Source organism: Periplaneta americana, chromosome 3 (genome assembly GCF_040183065.1).
Source record: "Periplaneta americana isolate PAMFEO1 chromosome 3, P.americana_PAMFEO1_priV1, whole genome shotgun sequence".
NCBI lineage: Eukaryota > Metazoa > Arthropoda > Insecta > Blattodea > Blattidae > Periplaneta > Periplaneta americana.
In genome coordinates, this window is record NC_091119.1 from 45,726,430 (window position 1) to 45,751,944 (window position 25,515).

Sequence of the window (25,515 nt, forward strand, 5' to 3'; positions counted from 1 at the left end):
GCACACTGGTTGAAAATAGCTGTTCTACAGAATGGTTAATCAAGAAATGAATAATCGAGCTTCAACTGCAAATCAAGTTAGGTTAAGCTGAATCATGTTCACTGAAGTTGATAAAAGAAACCACTCGCTCTCATATATACACACAAATTATCTTCTATCATTTGTTTCCTTTTGCAAGGAAACCAGACTGAAAATACAAGAATCATTGGTTTTGAAGTGTAATTTATTGAATACAATGAAGCCTGTTAAACAGGTACATAACATTCTATTACAGGAAATATTGGTATAATGGTTAAAGAAATTCTTCACTCCATATCAAGGAAATCATCAGTACTGCAACTATACCAACATCTCAGTTCCTGTTGCGAATCTCTTTCCCAAAATGGCGCTTCAAATACATTAGCTGTGACTTGCTCTCCAGTTGCGACAGCTCCTGCACAGCTGGTGCCATTTGCAGCACGTGGTTCTCATAGTTGGAACCTGCAACACACACTCAGAGATGTTGAACTATATGGCTAACAGTCTTCTTTCTAATAAGGTGGCAGTATGCAAAGACTAAAATCTGATTACTTCTAGAATTAAGAAAATGTGTTAACCTGACTGTTGTCGTTTCTGTCCATACACCACCTTTCCATCAAATTCATCCATTGGTACCTTGACATCTGGTTCTACCTGTTGAATAGTCACATTCAGGTGGTCTTCAATTTCGGCAAGGTACTGAAAAAAAGTGGTATTAAAAATTATTACTATTGTAAATGATAAATAAAAAGTCGGACAGTAATAACAAAGTGCATTTAAGCAACTTTTCAAAAAAAAAAAGCTACTTTGCAGTTTAGATAGGCTATTTATAAAGTCGTTCAGTGAATATCTATGAATATATAAATACTACTTAGGTGTAATTTTTTCTGACATTTTGTATATTCGATTCCCTAACCGTTTCAAATTTATATCATTTTACCTTTTAGTGTTTTTCCAAATTATATGTAATACACTTTGTCAAATCTGGCAACTTTTTCATAAGGGAAGCTAAATTTATATTATTATATTATATCGAACTCTTCAACAGTACAAATCTGACGTTATTTCTTCATTAATTGTTTTATAATGCTGTCGTACAAAAAAATAATGTATGAAACACATTTATAGTGCTATACAGTTATTGCATTTGTCAAAATTAGGAAACTCACTTCGCTCATTCCCTAAAAATTGACTCATGCCATAAAGTATAACATTATAAACTTGTTTCATAATAACATTAAGTAATACAGTATGCAGCAAAACAAACGACACTGAAATGAATGCTCTTCATCTGCTGTCCACGTTTCCCTAGCAACAAAGTATTTATTTATTTATTGTACACAATAGTTTGACTTATGGATTCAGTGTTGTGTTGATTTCTGCAATTGAGGACTGTTTTTGCAAAACTTGCTAACTGAAAAAACTAAATTTTACACGAGAGACAAAACACTACAGTAAGCAAGTTTTGCTGTATCTCTCACTTATAGCAGAAAGCAAGTTTTGAAAAAACGATCACACTTTGACACACTACAATGAAGAGAAATAACCCAATTTTACTAAGACACATTGAACATCATGTAGAGGCCTGCCTTATGTTAACGAATCCATCAAAATCTCAATTTTGCAAATTTTGCAAAAACGGTCCTCAATTATAGTTCTCACAACAGATGAGTATTATTTCTGGTCATACGAAGTAGGGGGCGTAAGAATATGTTTGTAACTTCAATACTCTGAAAATCAAGATGTCATTATAACATGCAAGGCGACATAAGACTGATCCCAGACGACATAACTGCTCAACAACAGCTAACATTGTTGTGTTATTTGGTGCCGCATTTTTAAATAATTTCTGGTACTGCTCTTTAACGTGGTACAAGCTCAGCCCATTCCGACACCCCACTCTGTATGAATGGAAATAATGCTGGACAATAAACACCTTCTCCTCTGTTCTGAGAACCATAATTGCAGAAATCAACACAACACTGAATTCATATGTCAAACTTCACAAAATTCAAGGGATTAGGTTTATTTTGTTCAGCATGGGAATTATAATTATACTTACAACATATAAATGCATGTAAGATATTGCTTAAATCCAATAATTCCTTCCTACATGCTACAAGGCAATTATCCCAAAAAATTACATCCAGTCTTACAGCACTCAATATCACCGAAACAGCAAATATTTTGGACAAATACGGCACTGTAGATACCCGAAAGGTACGGCAAGTATTAAGAGAAAAAGCGTTTTAGAACTGGAGCCAGAAACAACATAAAGGCAAAGGCGTACTCTTATACCAACAATATACCCCGGCCAATAAGAGGATCCGGAATCACAAGGGTCTTTCCTGTAGTGAGTGGAGGGAAGCAATCAAGATGAATGCAAATGTATCAGCTGTGCGTAGTGTACCTGGCAGGTCTTCGGGCAGTAACCTCCGTCGACATTGCGACAGGGAGGTTGAAACCCTTGCCCATGTCCTGGGGGCCTGTCCACACGGTGAACTTCTACAAAATATGCGGCATCATACAGTAAGATCTATAATAGCAACTGAAAGGTTATTCAGTATATGAAGAAGTACACAGCATATCCAGTGAGGGCAGTAATCGAAGAATCGACATAATTGCATTTAAACCTCCCTCTCTTGAAGGTTACATCATAGACCCTACTGTGAGATTTGAATCGCATGAACATCAGCCAGAAGTACACGAGGAAAAAAGGAGTATATATGAACCTTCCTTCAGTTTTTATAAGGACAAATACCATCTGGAATCCATCATCATTACGGAACTAATGATAGGCCGTGGGACCATACCCCGGTTCCTAGTTGACTTCCGTAAATCTTTTGGCCTACATAAAGATATTTTAAGAGATCAAACAATTACAACACTCAAAGGATCAATAGCTATTTTCAGGCATCATACATATGGACCAAGACTTTAATTCGCATCTCCTTGACGTTACTTCGTTTATTATCATGTTTCAATCTAATTCAAATTGTTATTTTTCACTCTAACAACAATGTATCACTAAGCCTCAAGGCATTTACTATATTTATTGTATCATGGTACTCTTTGTCAATGGCAACCTGTAGTGGTTACAGGAAGAAATAAATAAATAAAAAATAATACACTAAATAAATACTTCATTGCTAGCGAAAAGTGGACAGCAGATGAGCAATAATTTCAGTATCATTTGTTTTGCCGCATACTGTATAACAGTAAATGTTGAATTTTTTGTAAATCAGTGTAAGGAGACATAATTAATTTTGAATCAGGTAGATTCCATTCTATCAATAAAAAATATTCCATATAAACGAAGTATTTGTACACCTACCCTTGGCTCATTATACCAGATGCAGCATCCACCTTCATCAGTGAGCCTAGTGTTCCAGCAGTTACGACCCCTAGAGGAACACCATTCACCGTGGTACCACACCTTTTCTGGGACACTTGACACTAGTGAGATAGCCAAACCCATCCTCTCTGCTCGGCCGACACGACCAATTCGATGCACATAATTTGACTTCTCATCGGGAAGTGTTATATTTATCACTACAATCAAAACCAAGGGTCATTACAGATTACATACAAAATTTAGCCTAAACCATGTCACTAAGAACTCTATTTCAATTTAGTCTCCAATTTGCAGCTAATGTTTGAACTTCTGCTATGAAACAAGTATTAGACATTTCGAAGATGTAGAATATAACACATCTTTAAATTGGGCAAATATAGTACAGCAGTTTGATGAGCAACTTCCTCACCTCCAACAAAACTGTAAAGTTACCCTCAGAAAGGAGGGTTTAAAGATATTTCTGTTAAATACAAAATAAAAAAAAAAATATTTTTAAAATATAAATAAAACATGATAATATTTTCCACACTAATACCGTATTTCATTGCATTATTGTCACCATCACATAATGGTCATACCTTTTATATACAAATTGATCAGGATTTTAAAATTTCACTGCATAACCGTAGCATGGATATTTATATTTATAATGATCTAGAATTATTAAAACAAAACATGTTGCCACTGCAACACAAAGTACCTTTACACTCAAGATAATACATTTTTTAGGCTTACACGCAAACATTCTGATGGGGGCAGATCAAAAAGTTAGATTTTTTTCTTTCACCATGTTAATAATATCAAAAGAAGTGCTTATACAAATTTTGACCACTCGACCGCAATTATGAGAGCCGTAAAAAAATAAGTTCGCCAGAGGCCATAAACAGAAAAAGAAAACATAATTTCATTGGAAAAATTTATTGGAACAGACACAGCAATTGTTGAGCTATTTTTCAATATATTCCCCACCGAAATTAAGACATTTGTCATATCATGGGATCGACAGAGAGGTGCAGACGCTGTCAAACGCTGGTTCCAATCCCAGGAGGCTGACTTCTACGACACAAAAACTGATCCCATGGTATGACAAATGCCTCAATTCCAGTTGGGGATATGTTGACAAATATAGCAACAAGTGCGGCATCTGTTTCAATAAATCTTTCCCTGCAATTGTTCTTTTTTCTGTAAACGGCCCCAGGGAAAATCACTTTCTGGACGACCTTGTAATTGCGGTCGAGTGGAGAAAATTTGTATAAGCTCTTCTTTTGACATTATTAACATGGTGGAAGAAGAAAATTTAACTTTTTTATCTGCCCCCATCAGAACGTTTGCTTGTTAGACCAATCATCTTTCTGTGGACTGGTCCAATAGTCAGATAATATCGACTTCAGTGTAGGCCTATCAGATGTACTGGTACCTGCATGTGATTTAACAATACTGTGAATGTTTTTAGTCAATAAAAAAGTTGTTTTAATTCAATAACAACACAGTAATTTTTATTTTTTAAAGTATTATTCATGTTACAGTTTCAGAGTCGCACACTAATACTGGTTCCCTTCCTTCCCCTCACCTTCCACTTCTGCTACAACTCATGCAACTTGGCCCTGTTTGCTTGCACACTCCCTGTTACACCAAAGCTGCTCACAAAGTCGACGCGACCAATCGTTATTTTCATTTATTCTTCACATAATGATCGCACCATATATTTTCACGCCAAAAAAAATTAATAAAAAATGCGATGAAATACAGTATAACACCTATGACAGAGAGAACCTTAAATATCAATATGTAGTATAATTTTCTATAAAAACATCAAACAAAGCATTGCTGGTAGCTTTCAGTTTTATGAAGCTTACTAAATGGAAGCCCTGTGATGTCCAGGCCTCTAGCAGCCACGTCTGTGCATATGAGGAACTTTGCTTCTTGCTTCTTGAACCTTTCCAGATTGGCCTTCCGCTCTGGTGGCTTGCGGTCTCCATGGAGGCACACACAAGAGTATGGATTGTTACGGCTGTGGGATCCGCCACCTTGCACAAACATGAACATATATTTTCAGCATTTGAGTTTCGAAACTGCTAAACTATCACTCACACATATCAAGCATTTGTCTTTATAATATTGTGTACAATTTCAGAAACAACTTTGCACAGAAAAGATGCAACAATGTTGAAATTTCTACTGAAATTAGAATGCTTGTAATTTCTACTAGATTTACGCAACTCTTGTGACTCACAAGACCAAGTAAATGCCTGCATACAGAATGCAAACAAATCCTCCAGATTGTGCCAAGTATGGAAACAACTCCTATTTTATATTTTTAAAATATGGTACCACCAGATCTTGCTTAAAACAAAGTATTATTACTTACCCACTTGATTGAGATATTTCTCCAAATTGTCACAGTCCAACTTCGTACGACAAAAGATAATTGCACGATCCATCTTATGTTCATTAATTGCACGAACACAATATTCACCTTTTAGCATCTTCACAGCTTCTGATAGTGTCTCTAAAAATAATAAATATTATTTCAGTATCGTATGAACAATTTACTTTCAAGGGACAAAAAGAGTTTCCATAATTAACACATTTGGCTTGTACGCTTGTAAATAAATTTCTTTTTCCTTTGATACAGCAAGCACTGCAGCCTCTAGTGAGCTTAGTGTGCCTCGTCACAGATATATTGGGAATAACTTTTGAAGTATGAATTGTCGCGCTTTTATAGATATCTCGTGAAAAACAACAACTGAATAGACTACAGTGGACTATAGTGGATTTTATGTTGTCAGAAAACAGCTGGATACATTAAGAAGATTGACTGATTGATAGATATCATGATTCATCTGTGTTGCACAATCTGTTGATTCAGCATGCACACTTTAAGGTTCTGGTGGAGTCGCACTAGAGTGCTCTTACTCCCTGAAAATATACTATACCCCCTTTGCTTAATGCCATAGGTACATCAGTAACAATACTACATAATCCACACACATTTTGGGTGAACACTACTGAATTAATGAATGAATTTTTTTTAGTAGGTTATTTTACGACGCTTTATCAACAGCTTAGGTTATTTAGCATCTGAATGAGATGAAGGTGATAATGCCAGTGAAATGAGTCCGGGGTCCAGCACCGAAAATTACCCAGAATTTCCTCATATTGGGTTGAGGGAAAACCCTGGAAAAAACCTCAACCAGGTAACTTGTCCTGACCGGGAATCGAACCCGGGCCACCTGGTTTCGCGGCCAGACGCGCTAACCATTACTCCACAGGTGTGGACTTAATGAATGAATGTTGAAATGAAGAGTGATGGATGAAAATGGGACAACCTCGAGAAAAACTTTCAAGAATCTTGGCTTTGTTTATCACTAATAAAAGTTCATCATGAACCCAGGTCCACAACCATCGTAATGTAATTCTTTACCAACTGAACTACCAAGATGACAAAATACAGTATTTATTTCCAAAAGTGATGTGCAGATGTATCAACTACGTTCCTGTATTACAGCAATGAAAAGGAGGAAATGCTACATTGAAAATGATATACCGGTTGTATTGTTGCCAGGGCGAACATTATCCTTTGCATGAACACCATCAGTCTGCACATGTCGTCGCAAGTTCTGCCAGCTGGTGTCCTTCTGAGGGTCTACCATCACTACAACATGGTGCACAGTCTCAGGAACAGCGTCCTCTCCCTTTAGATCTACCCATGTTGGAAAGTGCATCAGCCGCTCCTGTAAATAATTTCTAGATTTGTAGACTTTATACACAGGCAGACTTTAAAGCACTTTTGGATAGTCCCTGACTACTGCTAGCAGAAATATTGCAATGGGCACTGTACCTTTTTATATAAATTGATTAGCTTCCTTTCATAAAAATATGATCATACCTATATACTGCTAAACCATTCAGATAACAATATACTCTACACATAACACTTTAATATACAGTTCTTACAACATGTGTTTATAAAGTCAGTTTCCATTTTAACAATAAATTAAGTTATAGGCCTATCTATTAAATTGAGAAAAATTCGTTCCAGCACCGGGAATCGAACCTGGGACATCTCAGCTCTGCGCGCTCTTTCCAACTGAGCTATGCCGGGACACAATCTACAGTATGGCTACTTATAGTCATTGTATTCAATGAGAACGGCGAGACCTCATATATGAATGTATTATATGTATGTCAAATGTTAACACTATTCATAAACTGTTGTCGAAAATAGTCAGAAAGGCATTTAAATATGCGCTCCTGCATACGTGACTTGTATGTCTTAAAAATGCAGGTAGTAGGCTATTGATATGAATGAGAAGAGATCGGCCGGCGCAGAGCTGAGAGCTAGCCCAGCCATGACTGCTAGACGACACATCACGTGTTTGTCTCCTGGCCTTGCTTGTCTCCACTACCTACAGTCAGCTGGTTAGTGATATTTTCAATACTTTCTTATCAATGGTGCACCAGTAAAAAAATATGTGTTTATTTGTACTTTCAATGCGGAATCTAACCATATATTTTAAAAATATTTTTTTTGTGGGCAAAGGCATCTTAATGAAGAAAAATCTAAGTTTCTCCATTTCCATAAAAAGTAAGAAAAACTGTTTACATGTCAATATAAACTTTAATTTCTCAGCATCAAAATAAACCATGATTTTAATCATTGGGTGAAAGGGTTTCAGAGCCACAACAGTTTAAAGTTGCTAATTTTATGAAAATACGATAAATTTAAATATTTTTAATTTAAACACTATGAAGTTCTGATGCCTCAAACTTTGCACAAAGCATTGTATCACAGTTGTCAACGGACAGAAAAAGTTTCATTGTATTTAAAAATTGCAAGATCAATTTTCTCTATATTTTGGTCGATTTGAGATGGATCCTATAGTTAATTTTGTTCAACAATATTGACTTCAGTGGAAAAAACATGTCGAAAGGATGGATCGCACTAGATGGCCTAAACAGATTCTTACTTATGTACCAAGAGGAAAGAGGAAATTGGGAAGACCACGAAAGCGCTGGCATGAGACCGTAACAGATCCTGTCGGGTCTAATACATGAAGGATATGATGATGATGATGATGATGATGATGATGATGAGTTGGAATAACCCATATATTATAACATATATTTTACATGTTAATACATAAGAAGTGTACTACGATTTGTTTTACAAAATTTATATATTAGATGAAAGAAAAAAAACATTTTCACTGTCACAATAGCACTGTATATAATAACATACACTGTTATATGATGGCCTATTAAAATGAATAATGACTAATCAAAGAGAATAAAGCAAACCTACCGCCATCTTCTTAACTTCAAATGCGTGGAGTGTTGCTGAGCACACAATCATTTGAAGACGTCGGCCATCTGATGTAATCTTAGGAATCTGCCTGTGCAACCTGTCAATGAGTTCGGTGTACCCTTGCTTTAGCAGGCCATCAGCTTCATCAAGCACAAAGAATCGACATTGTGTAAGAGAAAGATGCCCAGCTGAGATCAAGTCCTCCATTCTTCCAGGTGTGCCAACGACAATATCTATCTGTCAATAATAAATGCGAGCTTTCAAATATATTGAAATTTCTTAATTCTCAGATAGTAAAGATTTATTGAGTATTTCACTATGTCATCTAATATAAAAGACAAAAATCTCATTTTCAACATTAATGATTCATTTAAATGTGAAATTGACGCGAACTATACAAATCACATCGAAAATCTCTGGAACACACAAAACTGCATGAGGCAACTCAAAACACTTATCACACAAAAAAAGCAACACAATAACAAAAGAACTACATGAAACTTGGATTTCATTTTAAAACATAATTTTTTGGTCACTGACAGAAGAAACTGCCTACTGAAGGATGCACTGGAAGGAATGGTGAATGAGAGAAAAGTTCAGGGCAGAAGAAGATATCAGATGATGGATGACATTAAGGTAAATTAATCATGTCCAGAGAGTAAGAGGAAAGCAGAAAATAGGGTAGATTGAAGAATGCTGGGTTTGCAGTGAAAGACTTGTCCTTGGGCAGAAAACTAGGATTGAATTAATGAATGAATAATAATAGATAAGTAGGTAAAAGTGAAAATTCTCAATCAACTCACCCCTGCATTCAGAGCACTGATCTGGTCCTTTACGTTCACTCCACCAATGACCAGCAAATCCCTCACTGCAGGATTTTCCATGTGTTTCTTAAACTTTATAATCTGATTATATGTCTGTTCAGCAAGCTCACGTGATGGCTACAATTGAAAAACAGTTCAACTATGTTAAGTTGTTAGCATGTTGAATCTACTTCGTTATTTAACATTATTATCTATATAATAAATGAATGGCGAAGACAGAGTAGGTAGGGAAACCTCAGTAGCCCAAAACCTTCTATACCTTCTATATACTCAATTTGTAAGGTCAGAAAATATTGTTAAAACAGAAACAATAGAAATGCCAAAAGAATATAAAATACCCGACATAAAACAATATTATTATTATTATTATTATTATTATAAGTCTATTATTATTATTACTACTATTATTGTTATTACTAACAGAATAGCACACTCACTTTGCAAAGCTGTACTTGGTGGGTACGATAGTAAACCACTGTAACGCAGAGATCGGAAAAATTATTATTATTATTATTATTATTATTATTCGATACAATACAGCTCGACCAAGTTAAGTCTGCGAGCCGAGAGGGGAAGCTGGAGGCAGTTCTGTAGTGAAAGGAGGCGGTAACGAGAGGACACCAGTACAGTCTCACATGACAGCAAAGTTTTCCTACTGCGCTTCAGTTCATAGAGCGGCAACAATTTAAGACGCTTTGAAATAGACTGTACTTCTACTTCTGCTTGACAGTGAGGTTTGGCATTCTGATTGGCAAGCGTGGGCGTAGGAGAGAAAGTTGCATGAGGGGGAAGGCTGGGAGACAGCGTAACTGTTGCCTTTATCTGAAGACAAGGACAAAAAATGCGTGCGCTCCGTAGTGTATTTTAAACGATGTACACACTTTGTAATCTGAGCTTCAAGTGACCTATGTGGCAATTGTGTTTTGCCTCTACATTCCATCCTGATATCCCCATTTGCAGACTTGACTTGGACAAGCTGTAGTCATGATTTTTCTTGATATTAAAACAGTCCACTGTCTTGCTGGCTGAGAGTTTCTTTCATCTGAAGGTAACTTACTTCTGACCAATTTTACTAGGCAATGTGTATACATCCATTCTAGATATACAGTGTGTTTCAACAAAACACGGCAAAATCTCAGGATTGGATTCCACACACAAAGACGATAAAAAAATGTTATATAAAATGTGGGTCCGGAAATTTATAATTATTGAGATATGACATTGAAGTATGTTAGTGTCCCAAATTAATGGTACAAGATTAACTTAGTAGAGTACATGTAGCTAGTCATGGCTGATAAAGATCAGTACTGAACGGAATCTGTTAGCACTCATAGATGGATTGTAGTAGTTTAAACACTAAATAGGTAGGTATGGGCTCATCATTACTGTACTGTAGACAAAGTTCTGTTAGATGCTGCTACCATCGTAAGGTGGGTAAGTAAATGTTTTGGTTTTAAGATATTAACCAACAAGAAAATTGAAAGCAAGTCCTTATCACTATCATCTCACAGACCAAATGTTAGGCCATGTGACTTGCTACTGTTTCAAATGGTTATTTAAACTTGACATTTGATCATCTGCCTCTTGGACAGTACCTCAAGAGTAAGTTTGAAATTCTTTCTAGTATAATCATTCTGTTGACGTGGTTTATTCAATTCTTTCTTTGTGTTCCTATATACTTTCAAATCTGTATGCCAAAATATATCTATTGAAGACTGCGTAAAGTTTCAGCCTCGTCTTTGGATGTTCCATGATTCACAGTGCCCATGGTTTTTATAAATTTAATGACTTTGCTATTAAGACTCAATCATTCACTAATGTGGGCAGCCAAAGTAAATTTAACAGTTTGCGCGAAAAGTACATCAAAACTAAACATCTGTATTAATTTAAAGTGCAATTGCTTTCACAACTATATAAGTATGAAATTCAAGAAGTGAAACACGATCTTAGAGTACTTGTGCATACTTCAGCATGTACTGTAGCATCTCTCACCTCAATGATAATGGCCTGGGGAGCATTTTTAACAGGCTTGCTTTGTGCTGATGATCCTCCACTGCCCACTTCGTTTTGCTTTACATTCTCCTTCGGTGCCTCACAAACAGCGAGGTAACCTGTCTCTGGATCATGTTTGAAAGGCTGTGTTCCAAAATTGAAAGACATTTCGGCATTCTGAAAACAAAAATCCCAAACAGTCTCATATGATTAAATATTCAACATGAAAGGTACAGCCAAATTCTATTTAATTAACAATTTCTTCGCCCTTCCCTCTGGTTGTTTATGTTAGTGAATGAAGGAGGTTGAAAGCATATTACTAATGTATGTTCGTGTTTTGGGCTGTATAACAGGAAAAAAATGGCGTCACTAAGATGACGCATAGGTACTTTCGCATCATATGTTTAATGTTTTCGCAACAATTTAGTCCTTTTATATGTTGTCAATTATATCAATTATATTTCCGTTCATAATTTACTTTCTGAATTATTATTCAAAAGATACACATACCTGAAAATATTAATTATCTACTTAAATAAGAAGAAAAATGTAGTTTTCTGAATCGTATCCAAAAAGCATTTCATAACTCAAAAATGTAAGATATTCGACTTCATTTATAAATTGAAGAACTTAAGTAAATGTATGCCATTAATTTTGCATAAATTCACATAACACAGAAATTCGTATAATTAATTAATAACAAACTGCCCTCCAATGAGGGTAGCTCTTACGGACTCAGTATATCCTCAAAAAAATAAATATACATATGTAAACATAGATAATTAAATTGAAAAAAAAAAAAAAAAGAAAAGAAACAAAGGAAAGGGTACGAAAAATTACAATTGCTATTAATGTGGCACCATGTGATTAATCAGGATTTCACAGGATTTTTTAACACAGTTATCACAATGTCATCCCTCAGAGATGTTGGTAGAGCAAATTTCCGTCAAAATCATTTTTAGTAGTTTTTTTTTTTATTCAAGAGGAGATTAATTGCCTTATACTGTCAATGTTAAATTTGCTTATTAATGCCCATTATCTTAGGAATACTGAAGATATCGTATACTCAAATTTTTACAAGATAAAGATACAAGGTTTCTAAGCAAACTGAAGCAGATTTATAAAAAAATACAAGTTGCGAAAAAGATTTGATTTTCTTTTTTCAATAATGTTTGAGTTAATTTTTTACATAAATATTTTTTTATCAAACTAACAGACATACATCACTTAATGGAAGTCAAATTTATTATTTTATTGTAGTCAATGTGTATTTAAAATATCATTCTTCTATTATTTATAGTTCTTGAAAACAACACAATAAAATCAACATTATTTTAAAAATTCAAATCTTTTTTCACAACATGTATTTCTTCATAAATCTGCGTCAGTTTGCATAGAAACTTTATATCTGCATCGTGTAAAAATTTCAATATGATATCTTCAGTAGTTCCTAAGATAATGAATTATTAATTAGCAAATTTAACATTGACACATTGGTAGTAGAGGGTAGTTGATCTCCCCTTAAGAAAATCTGTATTTAAAAATGATATAAATAATAATAAAGGATATTAGTGGTTGATAACGAGATTATACGAACATGGTACAGTACAAGAATCCACACCCAATTTCTTAAGTAGATGTTTAATTTTTCTGAAACAAACAATTCTGGATACACAGGGAAAATATTTTACGAAGGAAACTGTTAAAAAAGTTTGGAATAAATTATATTTATTTAAATTATTTTAAATACAACTTATTCAATTTATTATTTTTATAATTTTCAGACGAACTGACCTGACCAGTAGATATTAAATAAACAAAAACTGTCCAATTGTTACGAAAAAATATTTACACAGACAAAATCCACACCAACACTAATACAGTACCAGTGATTTTGAAAACGTGTGTTTTAATAATAATAAAAAAAAAAAAAATCACGCAATCAATTTTTGTAGAATGACAATATTTTATTTTTATAGTTTGTAATGAGAAAATATAAGAGTCCTGACCTCATAAATGGAAACTTAACTAGGTTTTAATTAAGAACCAGAAAGAAACAACAATAATAATAATAATAATAATAATATTATTATTATTATTATTATTATTATTATTATTATTATTATTATTATTATTATTATTATAATCATTACTGTGCAATTTATTTGAAGACAACACTAAAAATAAAACATGGAACAAACAATGCATGTAACACAACATAGATTATGAAGAACAATAAATATGATCACCAGGCAGTCTTACCACTATGTTATGCTATGTTGAACTTCATTAAGCATTATACAATCATCTCAAGAATTTCATTACTGTAAGTCAAATGTGTATCTCACAAGTCTCTCTAAAGATACAGACTTTGAAACACAACCAAAATACATCAAAGAAACTGTCTCTGTAGACTATTAGAGAAAGCTCAGGTAACAGACAAGAGCACCTCTTTTAGTCACTTCACTTTCTGGTGGAATTCTTACTTCCTACCTCAGATTTAAGGTATAAAGCAATGGGCCACCACTCAGTTCCAATCATTAATTACAAATAATAAAAAATAAAAATGTTACCTGTATAAAAATATACATGTTCTTCCTTACTATAAATGTTTGAACTGTAAAATAAGAACATATAGCTATATAAACACAAAACTATAAAACTGTAAGTGTACTTGAAAGAAAAATGGAAAAAAAAAGGATGCACACATGCACGCACGCACACACACACCCACCCCCTTGCCCCTTGTGCCCTGCTTCATTGCCAAATGCAAGGCACTAGACAACAACATATATAATTTATTTCCAAGAAATAGTCTGCCCAGGCATCCTGGGTTGCCAAAAACACAGAATAACACACATATATGAATAATGATTACAGTAAAATAGATGAGTCAAATTGAAATGTGAAAATCACACACTAACGAACAGAAAAGGGGGGGATTATGATATTCCATATAAATGATTTTTCAGAATTGCCACAGACCCTTTAATGGTTGAAGTAATTATTTTTGGAATGATGTCATGGATTCCAAATGTTTACAGTTGATCGTGGGATGGTGTCCCTCGCTCCGATCATTAAACCATGTACTTCCCAGGTGCCTTCCATCTGATATTTTTCTGTCTCTCTTCTAAAGGCACTTCTGACTTATGTCTCAAGATACAAATGACAAATGAGGCGTGTAGTTCCAAAACCCAACACTTGTTTTTGAAGTGCTTTGGAGAAGCTAAAAAACTGTTTGCAATGTTCTCAGTGTATATATATTGAATATACTAATAATTCTAACACAAAATTTAATAATAATGGATGCAATTAAAGAGAAAAGTAAACAAAAAAATACCCGACTGTGTATGTAGCTAAACAGCACAAGAAACTCCAATCAAAAGCACCAATTTAGTGCACCCTTGTAATAGATTAACCATGGACAAAAATATGGTTACATTTTAAAAACAAAGGCAAGTAAGTTGGCCTAAATGTGACTCACCTTGAGAACTACTGCTGGAAAAAAGGCTGCAGACCTCATCTGTTGTGGAATGGAGAAGGCCTTCCCAAAATCAACTCCATTCTTGGAAAATTTTATGTCTCCAGAACCCAAGTCCAAATAGCAGCCAATCACATCATGCATGCCAAAAGCCTCACCATAGCTGTCAAACTGCTTGTTGTTAGACTTTTTGCCTGTACCTCCAAAGCCAAAACCAAATCGATCTGTACCAAGATCAAGGTTTGCCTGAAAGTGATAATGTGTGCAATATAGGTAAGTTCATACATATGTATTATTAAATTAGCTGGAAAAAAAAAAAATGTTCTCACTCTTTTCGTCCTTCTACATGTAAATGTGGAACAAGAATTTCTCGTTGTATATCTGCACAGATGGACAAAAGAAATTATTACTGTAGGCTATTACAGAAAGCTCAGGTGACTTGACTTAAGCACAGTTCTGTTAGCCACTTCAATTTCTGGTGGAGTTCTTACTTTCTACCTCAAATATAAGATAGAAAGCAATGGGCCACCAATTACAGTTTTTGTATAATTATAAAAATGTCAATAAAAATAATTATCTTATCAGTAACAAACATACACTACCTGTTTCCTGCCACAAGCTTTAAAATAAGCATGTATATTTCGGTCACTTTAACCGAAATGTCTTTCCTTCCCTTATTGGGGATAGTGGTAAACAGACAAATAAAATATTTACCTATAAAATAGAATTAATTTTATTACTGTAGAATCTGTTAAGAAATGAATATAAAAAAGATCATTTTTACTTTATTTTCCAGTAATACTGAAATACTATAATCAGTTATACGTAGCTACTTGTATATTATTTCGAGATCTTTCTTCAGAATCTGTGAGTTTTCTACCCTATGGTTTCGTAACAGAGGTCCTTGCACTTGGTCACGAACTTTCCTTGGGTCCTCGTTCACTTTCTCCTTGTAGGTTGAGACTGTTGTCATCTATACTTGGTCAAAGAATTTCCTTGGGCCCTCATTCATCCCTTCCCACGCTGTACATGCTACCAAAATACTGATATAAAATATGTATCTTCAACCTCATGCAAACAGGGTTGTTGGAAGAATTAATTCATGAATTCTTCCTTAGTTTATTCTCAAATTCGCTTTATGTCCGAAAGTCTCCGACATTTCTCAGCAGGAATTTCAAAGTCGAGAAACAGTTACAGTGAAAGAAGATGTTCAGTGAGAAGGTATGGATAATACTGAGAAGTGCTGTAATTATGTGTCTAGGTGTCTAGGTTACAGTTGAAGTCGGAAAGTGAGATAGACAGGAGTGGAAAAATGCACTATATGAAGGAGGAGGAGGGAAGTCAGTGGATTTTTCTACTAAACAGAACCAAAACATTTCGAGGAATGGTGTTGCATGACCAACCCAGCGAATATTGTAAATGAAACAAACACACACAGTTATTATGAACACATTGCAGTCTCTGTATCAAAGTAACACTTAGGTCAATAAACAGAATATCACAGTAATCAAAGTGAGGCATCACAAGTGTTTGCACTAAAATCTCTTTCAAGGAAAAAGGTAGAAAATTATTTAATCACACTAGACAGCAAATAGAATGCAGATGGTCAGCATGTTCATGACAATTTACCTAATGTAATATAAGGAAAGATGACTTCAATCTTAAGCTACTGATTGAGGTGGCTAAGTGGTAACACACTACTTGTATTCGGGAGGTCCCCGGGTAGCGAATGTGACTAGGTTTTCTCGTGGTTTTCTTAGTCGCTAAGGTAAAATGTATGTATGTTGAGTCAACAGTCCAAAGACTGGATGAAACCTCATAAGTGACACCAATAAGACACCACTCCCGGGTTGGTAATTACCTTATTACAAACACCAAACTTTCATTTACAGCTTACTTATTGGCTTTTAAGGAACCCAGAGGTTCATTGCTGTCCTCACATAAACCCGCCATTAGTCCCTATCCTGAACAAGATTAATCCAGTCTCTATCATCATATCCCACCTCCCTCAAATCCATTTTAATATTATCTTCCCATCTACGTCTCGGCCTCCCCAAAGGTCTTTTTCCCTCTGTCTCCCAACTAACACTCTATATGCATTTCTGGATTCGTCCATACGTGCTACATGTCCTGCCCATCTCAAACATCTGGATTTAATGTTCCTAATTATGTCAGGTAAAGAATACAATGCGTGCAGTTCTGTGTTGTGTAACTTTCTCCATTCTCCTTGTAACTTCATCCCTCTTAGCCCAAATATTTTCCTAAGCACCTTATTCTCAAACACCCTTAACCTATGTTTTCATTCACAGCTACAGAACAATAAAACAGAAGTACAAGATGTCTAATCCATTTTAATATTATCTTCCCATCTATGTCTCGGCCTCCCCAAAGGTATTTTTCCCTCTGGCCTCCCAACTAACACTCTTTATGCATTTCTGGATTCGTCCATACGTGCTACATGTCCTGCCCATCTCAAACGTCTGGATTTAATGTTCCTAATTATGTCAGGTAAAGAATAAAATGCGTGCAGTTCTGTGTTGTGTAACTTTCTCCATTCACCTTGTAACTTCATCCCTCTTAGCCCAAATATTTTACTAAGCACCTTATTCTCAAACACCCTTAACCTATGTTTTCATTCACAGCTACAGAACAATAAAACAGAAGTACAAGATGTCTAAAAAGTAATCAGGCTGGTACTAGCAACGTTCCTACAAATCAACATTATGCTCTTCAAAGTAGTGTAGCCTTGGGAAGCATACACTGCGAAAGACATTGTTTCCATTTCCAGTAGCAGTGCTGGATATCTTCAACTCGTACTCTGTTCAGCTGGTTGGTCACAACCTTTTGGATGGCATCCACAGTTACAAATGACGACTTTTGAAGTGGAATTTCACTTTTGGGAAAAGAGAGAAGTCACACGGACTTAGATTTGGGAGTGTGGGGGGGGGGGGGAGCTGTGAGATAACTGAAACACCCTTTTGAGTGAAAAGTTCAGTCAAAGAGAAGGCAGCATCCATGAGACAACAATCTCCGGCTTGGTCAAAATGTCACGAAGTTTGATTATTAGAATGCAGCTCACTTCTGACCATTCTGCCAAACATTGATCAGACCTCATGAGATCCCTTACTTTGGCCACATTTTCGTCCGATTTCAAAGTCAATGTGGTTCATCTCTCATTCTCATGACCATCCAAAAATTCTTTACACCATCTAAAAACCTGTGCTACTCTTAGGAACTTTCTCATTTTTCTTAAGTTGTTGTTTGGTTTCATTGAGTTTCACGAAAAACTTAATCATGCTTGAAAATGATTTGTTTTGACCTTCTGAGGACTGGATACATTTTGTTACATAGGCGACTATGTGGGGTATTTCTTCACCCAACAGATTATTTGAGATAATAAGTATAATAAGTATTTCTGTTCCTTTAAGTATATTTATTCACAAAAGGATAACACACACCCCCTCCCCCGCATGTTCTGTCCATGGGCAGGTCTTTCACTGCAAACCCAGCATTCTCCAATCTTCCCATTTCTGCCTTCCTCTCAATATCTGCATATGATCCGTATATCTTAATGTCGTCTATCATGTGATATCTTCTTCTGCCCCAAACTCTTCTCCCATTCACCATTCCTTCCAGTGCATCCTTCAGTAGGCAGTTTCTTCTCAACCAGTGACCCAACCAATTATTTTTTCTCTTCCTGATCAGTTTCAGCATCATTCTTTCTTCATCCACTCTTTTCAACACAACTTCATTTCTTATTCTGTCTGTCCACTTCACACACTCCATTCTTCTCCATAGTCACATTTCACTTCTTTTCGCTTCCCTATAAAATTCCACACTCCATGCAAAGCACTTCACTAGTCTCTTCCTTAGTTCGTTTTCCAGAGGTCTACAGAAGATGCTCCTTTTGCGAACCTCTGTAAAAACTAAGGAAGAGACTAGTGAAGTGCTTTGTGTGGAGTGTGACATTACAATATGATCTACATATTGAAATATGTTCCATATTTTAACTTACTGGTTCATTGTTGAGGATCACTTACTGTCTTCAAGTGTGGTTTGTTTCTGCACCATGTTGAACATATTTAAATAACATTGTTGTAAAACCGGTAGGATACTACCAACATAAATAATCTACAAAACATTTCAAAATAAAAATATAATTAAAAAAATAGAAAGTGACGGTAAAGACTGTATGTGTGGGGTGTTTCAACACCCCCTTCTACTAGTTCTGTTTTTTCTAAGAAAATAAATTAACTGTCATGTTTTTAACAGTCACCATATGAAAATATAAAGCAACTCTGACACAATAAAAAAATATGATTACATAAGAAGAGCTTTAACGTGTTTTTAATTAAAAAACTGCGACTAGGGTGTCAAAACACCTCACCCAATCCTTACAAGGTTAATAACCTTTCTATATATAAAACATCTATTCAATAGTATGATCACTACAATGATAGAATGTGCAGAAATAAAACCAATTCTTTCTCCCTACCTGCTGTGTTGACCAGCCAACTCTACACAGTCCTTCATCTGTAACTATGGCCTCGTAGTAGTACTTTCCCTTTCCTTGGACTCCTTTGGTGGCTCGACAGCCATGCCATTCTTTCTGCTCTCGTGACTGACAACGCAGTCCATCTGGTGTTACAGCCAATGCAGATCCACGATCAAAGAAGCTTAAAGTCCAATGGGGAGCTGACAATAACACAAATCATTTCAATGATCTGACACAGACTTTATATTAATAGCATGTTTAACACAGAACATCAAAAGAAATGTATAAACTCCTTTACATTTTCTGTTTCAAAATCCCTTAAAACACATCAATTATATATTTATCCATGTTGACACTTTCAAACTGTTCACAATAGACTACTTACTACTGAATCATTCATTGGATGTCAGGTGAACCAATCTTTAACCAAATTTTTACCTTAGGTTTTCAGATTTTTATGAAATTTAGTGTGCTTACATGATGCCCAGAACTGAGTATAAATCTTCAATTTCACAATTTCAACTCATTCTATCTTGTACTTATAATGGACTGAAATTTTTAAGAAATGTATTATTTTGGTCATTCAAAAAAACGCAGAAATGGAATTTTCTTCAGTTCATTGATATATCTGAAGGAAATAAATACCATCACGCTTTTATTTGATATGTAATAAGGAATACATTTGAGAAAGTTGTCATTTTAGGTCAGGAGTACAAAAAAAAAAAAATTTAAAAAGAAACGTATGACTAAAGATAATTTTTAAAGATTATTCTTACAAATTTTGAAGTCGTGACTTCAATGGGACCTTGTGTTCTTCTCCTCCAACACTTTCCCTTTAGGAGTTAATCTTTTGTTTCCAAAGTCACCGGTCATTCCAGTCTATTATTGTGGGGTTACAGGATTTCCCACAGATGAAAATGTAAGAATGCAAAAACAAGCATGTGTTTGTTTATTGTTAAGATGGGGCTCACTCTGAAATTCGTGGAAATGGAAATTCTTCTTCTTCTTGAAATTCTCCTTCTCCCTCTTCTTCTTCTTCTTCTTCTTCTTCTTCTTCTTCTTCTTCTTCTTCTTCAAGGGTGTGTATTTCGATTATATAGCACTTAGGCACAAATGGCCCACTGTGCATCCCATAAGCTAGAAATCAACTCAGAAGACTGCATGCTACACGAGAATAGCGATACTACTGGGTTTAATTTCCTAAAATTCCTCAGGAGACAATATATATTTCCCAAGATAACGATGCCTGATTTGGCTTAGACATGGGCAATCCAGCAAAATGTGAGGTAATGACTCCATTCCATATTTCCTACATGTTGAGTCATCACTAAGGCCCAAAATATGATGGTACCGTCAACCGGGTATACTTGACACAAGGGGGGTAACTTTACATATTTCTAGAAAAATGTTTAGAAGGCAGCACATTACAGACAATGTGTAACAACTCCGTGGAACTCATTCTATGTGACAACAGCACATATGTGTAGTAGACTGAAGTGTGTGCCATTATTAAAACTGTTATAAACCATTTTTCTAGAAATGTGTAAAGTTACTCCCCTTGTGTAAAGTATATCCGGTCGATGGTACTTATTTAGATGGCAATGTCCAATCAAAAGCCTGGCAACCCAACTTAGAATTCTACCTTTCCAAGGCCAGTAATTGTCATATTTCGGTTCTCCAATAACAGGTTTAGCCTATCTCATTGCTGTTGCAGATCTCTATGCTCGTAGTAATCCTTTCACCAGGTTCTTCTTTAGAGCCTGTTTAATTATGCACTTAGAGAGACCAACAAAAGGTTCCAGACCATACCAGTGGATTGAGGCTCCATGCTTGGCCCAGTAGATCAGCTTGTTCATTAACGTACACTTCACTGTGTCCTCGGACACAGATGAGTTGTACTTTATTTCTTCTGGATATAGTTTTCAGAGTAATGAAGCTGCCCATGCATGCCTCCAACAAACTTGTGCCCTTTAATGATGCTGTTATTGCTTTATAAACGGTGAAACATTTTGTAACACATCGTGATGTAAATGAACAAATTATCAATCAATCTTCTTAATGTATCCAGCTGTTTCCCGACAACATAAAGTCCACTATAGTCCACTGTAGTATATTCAGTTGTTGTTTTTCACGAGAAATGAGGGGTATTTTGATCGGTGTTCATTATAGATGCCTGTTGCTAGTAGCCAGAGGTGGGGTGTAGTCAATATATACTGCAGGGCTGTATCTTCTGCAACTGGTACTGATGATTTTAATTTACTTCTTTTGTGGTTTATAGATGTACAGTATAGAAGAATGTGTTCCAGATCTTCATCATGATTATTACACCACAGACAAGTAGGATTATCAGAAATGTGAAATCGGTGTAGGTACAATTGAGTGACAATGTGACCTATTCTGGCTCTTGTTAAAAATGTTTGAACATGTCTGGACAAGTTTTTGTACATTTCCAGGTCATTTGGTTTCTTTTGTACAGACTAAAATTTTTCCTTTGTCAGAAGAGAGCCAATTGTTGATCCAAAGGTTTGTAAAATGAGACTTTACTGAAGAAAAAGCATTCGATAGAGGTATCACTTGAAGAGGTCTTGGTTGCAAAAATGTTGCCTGTTTTGCAATATTATCGACTTTCTCGTTTCCAGGTATACCACAATTTGTGGTACCCACCCTCTCGTGGGTACTCACCTTGTCGTGGTGAGGGGGCTTAAACTTGTTGTTTAAGCTAACAAGTAACAAAGAGGTACCCACATAAGCTGCATTACCACCAACACAGTCCCACTATATTTTTCACTGTTTATATTCATGGAGTTCCTCAGTGTAAAATTCTCCAGAGGTAAAATAGTCCCTCAATCGGATCTCCAGGTAGGGACTGCACTGAGAGATGCCAAGAATCGTACTAAAATACTTATTTGGAACACCAAAAGTCACACCGTTCAGTCAATCAGAGCCAAATTTAATATTGAAAAATTTTTAACACATCATGATATAACTGAACAAATTATGGAACAGCTATTAGTATCACAATCTGAGGGCATGATTAATTTCTAGTACAAGTAGTCCAAAGTGATTTCTTTTTTTTTAATACGTGGCCTTCAATCAAGATCACACAAAAAGAACAAGGTAAGTCAATTTTGTAAAACTTTCTGGATTGGAGTTTGAAATGTAATATATCAGCCAGCTTCAGCTGTAAGCTCCTAAGATTATCTATAAACAATTTTACATTAAAGACGTTATAAATTTAAGTACTGTATTGTAGATTCACAGGTGGCTTAACTGTGAAGTTGTAAATTTATTTTGTCAAAATTTAACTAAACTGACTTAACTAGTTCTCCCCATATAGTCTCGAAAGGTTGAGAATGAGCAAGAAACTTCAACGTGTAGTTTCAGGAAATCACTCGAACACTCAGTTCCATATGGCAAGCGACAGAGTATGCACGACAGGCAAGCGCCCTACTCGGCTTTGCCATCTGTCCATCTCACATTGCAATAATTTGAAGCTAGTGGCAGCAGATGACCAAATGTCATCTGCTAGAGGCACAAAATTCAACTTGGCAAATTTGCATTCAGAACGTAATTTCTAGTTTCCTTATTTTGATTCTACTTTCTGTTTCTTATTCTTTAATTTTATTCAATTTTTATTTGTCTTATTTTCCTTGAGCGACCACAGAGTCCATAAGAAGTGCATGCAGGGCTCCACGCAACACAGGTTGGGAACTATTACCCTATACTATCCGTGGTATGCAATTGTTAAAGGAAAATTGGCGTCTTCTTTGGTCTAGTTTTTCTGTAAAATTACAGTAAATTTTTCTTTGATGGTTGGCAATAACTACCCATTTTGTTTTCCTGATTAATTTGTAGACTTTAAAAAGGCCTTTTTTCAGGTTAAAGTAATTTTAAAATAATCGGTTATTTTCGAATAACCTCCCATTCCAACTATAAAATAAGAATATAAAAATGTGTGATCATTGAACAATTTAAAACATATATTATATTATATATATATATATATATATATATATTTATTGATCTGTTCTTGAAAGTTTTTTGTGAAACATGCCTAATTCACAAACCTAAATTAAATGTTATTAACTCTCAGATTCTCAAGTAATGAATACCAAACATTTTAATCTTCAATTGTGATCGAAAAAATTCTGGTGTGGTTCCAGTTCTATTACATTAATAGGCTTACTCAAATCAGACGGCAAGAAATCTTTCCCTTGCAATTTTCATTAAATGTCGACAGCAGTAAAAATCAGATACAATTTTTTTTTTTCTGTACGTAATGAAAGTGTTGATTCTTCTTTTCTACTTACATATCTGTGCTATAATTTTGCTCCCTTTTCCAGCCTCCAAGTCCTTCAATGTTTCCCACACAATCTGAATGATTGGTAGACAGAAAGCACCAGTTTTACCACTTCCAGTCTCAGCTGCCATCAACACATCACCTCCACCCAGAATGAGAGGTATGGCTTCTGCTTGGACATCTGTTGGGAGCCTGAGTGCAAGATTAACCAGTTTAATTAAAACACAATTGGGTTAATCCATACCAAATGATCCAAGAATAAATTAAGGAACATCGACAGCTTCTAGGAAATTATGTACACTGTATATTATATACATATACAGGCAATTATCAAACGATTTTATGTTGAAAGTAACTGTGGGTGCTAACTAAACAACGCAGTTATCACTATATTATCACAGTCTATTATATCGTCGCCTGAATGCAAGAACTAGGTAACTCGAAATTTAGGTTTTTTTTAGTTACCTCTTTTATAGCATAGCAAAAATCGTACAAAATGTAATCCAGGATCTAGGTAACTGATCGAACGATACCAGCGACATCTATTATCCAATATAACAAATAGGTAAAAGAAAACGAGACATATTCCTTAGTTGTCTCTGTGCCCAATTGTTTTGACAGCTGGACATGAACAATATTTGTGCATCATTATTTGAATTTACACTAAAATACGAAAATGCAGAAAACATATTTGTTTTGGAACTTTATCAATAAATTGCTGAATGTGGAAAAAAAAAAATCCTTAGTGCAATAAATAAGTAAATAGGTGATGTCACAAAATATGAAAAATCAAGTTACCTAGTTCTTGCATTCAGGCGACGATACAGTCACGAAGCTTGAGTTTATGAGAGTACTAGGAACAATAGACTGTGCAGGCACTATTTCGCATTGTCTGTAATGGGGCGACAGTAGCGATCCTAGTGGTTAGCAACTATCTATGGATTCATATTTACTACGTATTGAGCCTATACTACCCTGCGGTATCACTTACATCCAATCCATTTCCTCCACTGCCTTTCCTATTTCCGGTAAGACTCCCATTTCTGAAAATATGGAGAGAGAAAAAAATGTTTAGCTTACAAAACCTGTATAAACTAAATTATCACTTCCAGATTATTATAATAATTAAGCAAGGTTAGAACTGCTCCCGTGTATAGATCGGGGGTTGCCATTTCAATATTTCAAACAAATTTTCTTCTATACATTATTTCCTTTCGGGAAAGTGCAACAAGTCAGGAACATAAGCGTGGCTCCCGTAGTTCTGGAACTGTCCCCATATGAACTATAATCTTCGAGAACTATGTAATTTTTATATTATGAATGCTATTTTATTGTATGTCCAACGTTTCATTACCTTCGAAAGCTGCCATGATTACAAATTACGTGGATTGATTCCAATGTTTAACTTATAATTTTATTATCAATCAATACTTTTTGTGTAAGTACAATCAAACAAACACCGATCTTTCCATCTCAACGACTTCTGCAAAATAATTGTTTGCTACAAAACAAACAAAATGCCTTCAATCGTGTTCAAATTGAACCCAGAACACCGGCACTGCAGTGTGCAAAATGACAGAACTCGAAGCCGTTGCCCGTATCCGGTGCTCATCAACTGTTACCAGTATCGCCAACAGTACAAAACTTTTCCAACTAAAATTGCAGTTTAAAGATGAGATTCATTTTTTCAGTAATTATCCAATTAAAATTAAACTTGAATTAAAATAAATTTAAAAATTAAT

At 35.2% G+C, this 25,515-nt stretch overlaps 1 protein-coding gene across 1 annotated transcript; it reads right to left on the reverse strand.

Annotated features, from left to right (window-relative positions):
* Window positions 1–205: 205 nt before the first annotated feature.
* On the reverse strand, window positions 206–25,370 carry Ddx1 (ATP-dependent RNA helicase Ddx1). Its single transcript, XM_069820448.1, has 14 exons — window positions 25,128–25,370; window positions 24,765–24,816; window positions 23,784–23,965; window positions 19,474–19,673; window positions 14,982–15,224; window positions 11,498–11,674; window positions 9,485–9,622; window positions 8,679–8,918; window positions 6,921–7,107; window positions 5,742–5,882; window positions 5,230–5,400; window positions 3,353–3,570; window positions 597–717; window positions 206–480 (listed from the first exon to the last, which is right to left on the reverse strand). Exons 1-14 carry the CDS (start codon window positions 25,141–25,143, stop codon window positions 353–355), a joined length of 2,214 nt encoding a protein of 737 aa, XP_069676549.1. The 5' UTR covers window positions 25,144–25,370; the 3' UTR covers window positions 206–352.
* Window positions 25,371–25,515: the final 145 nt, after the last annotated feature.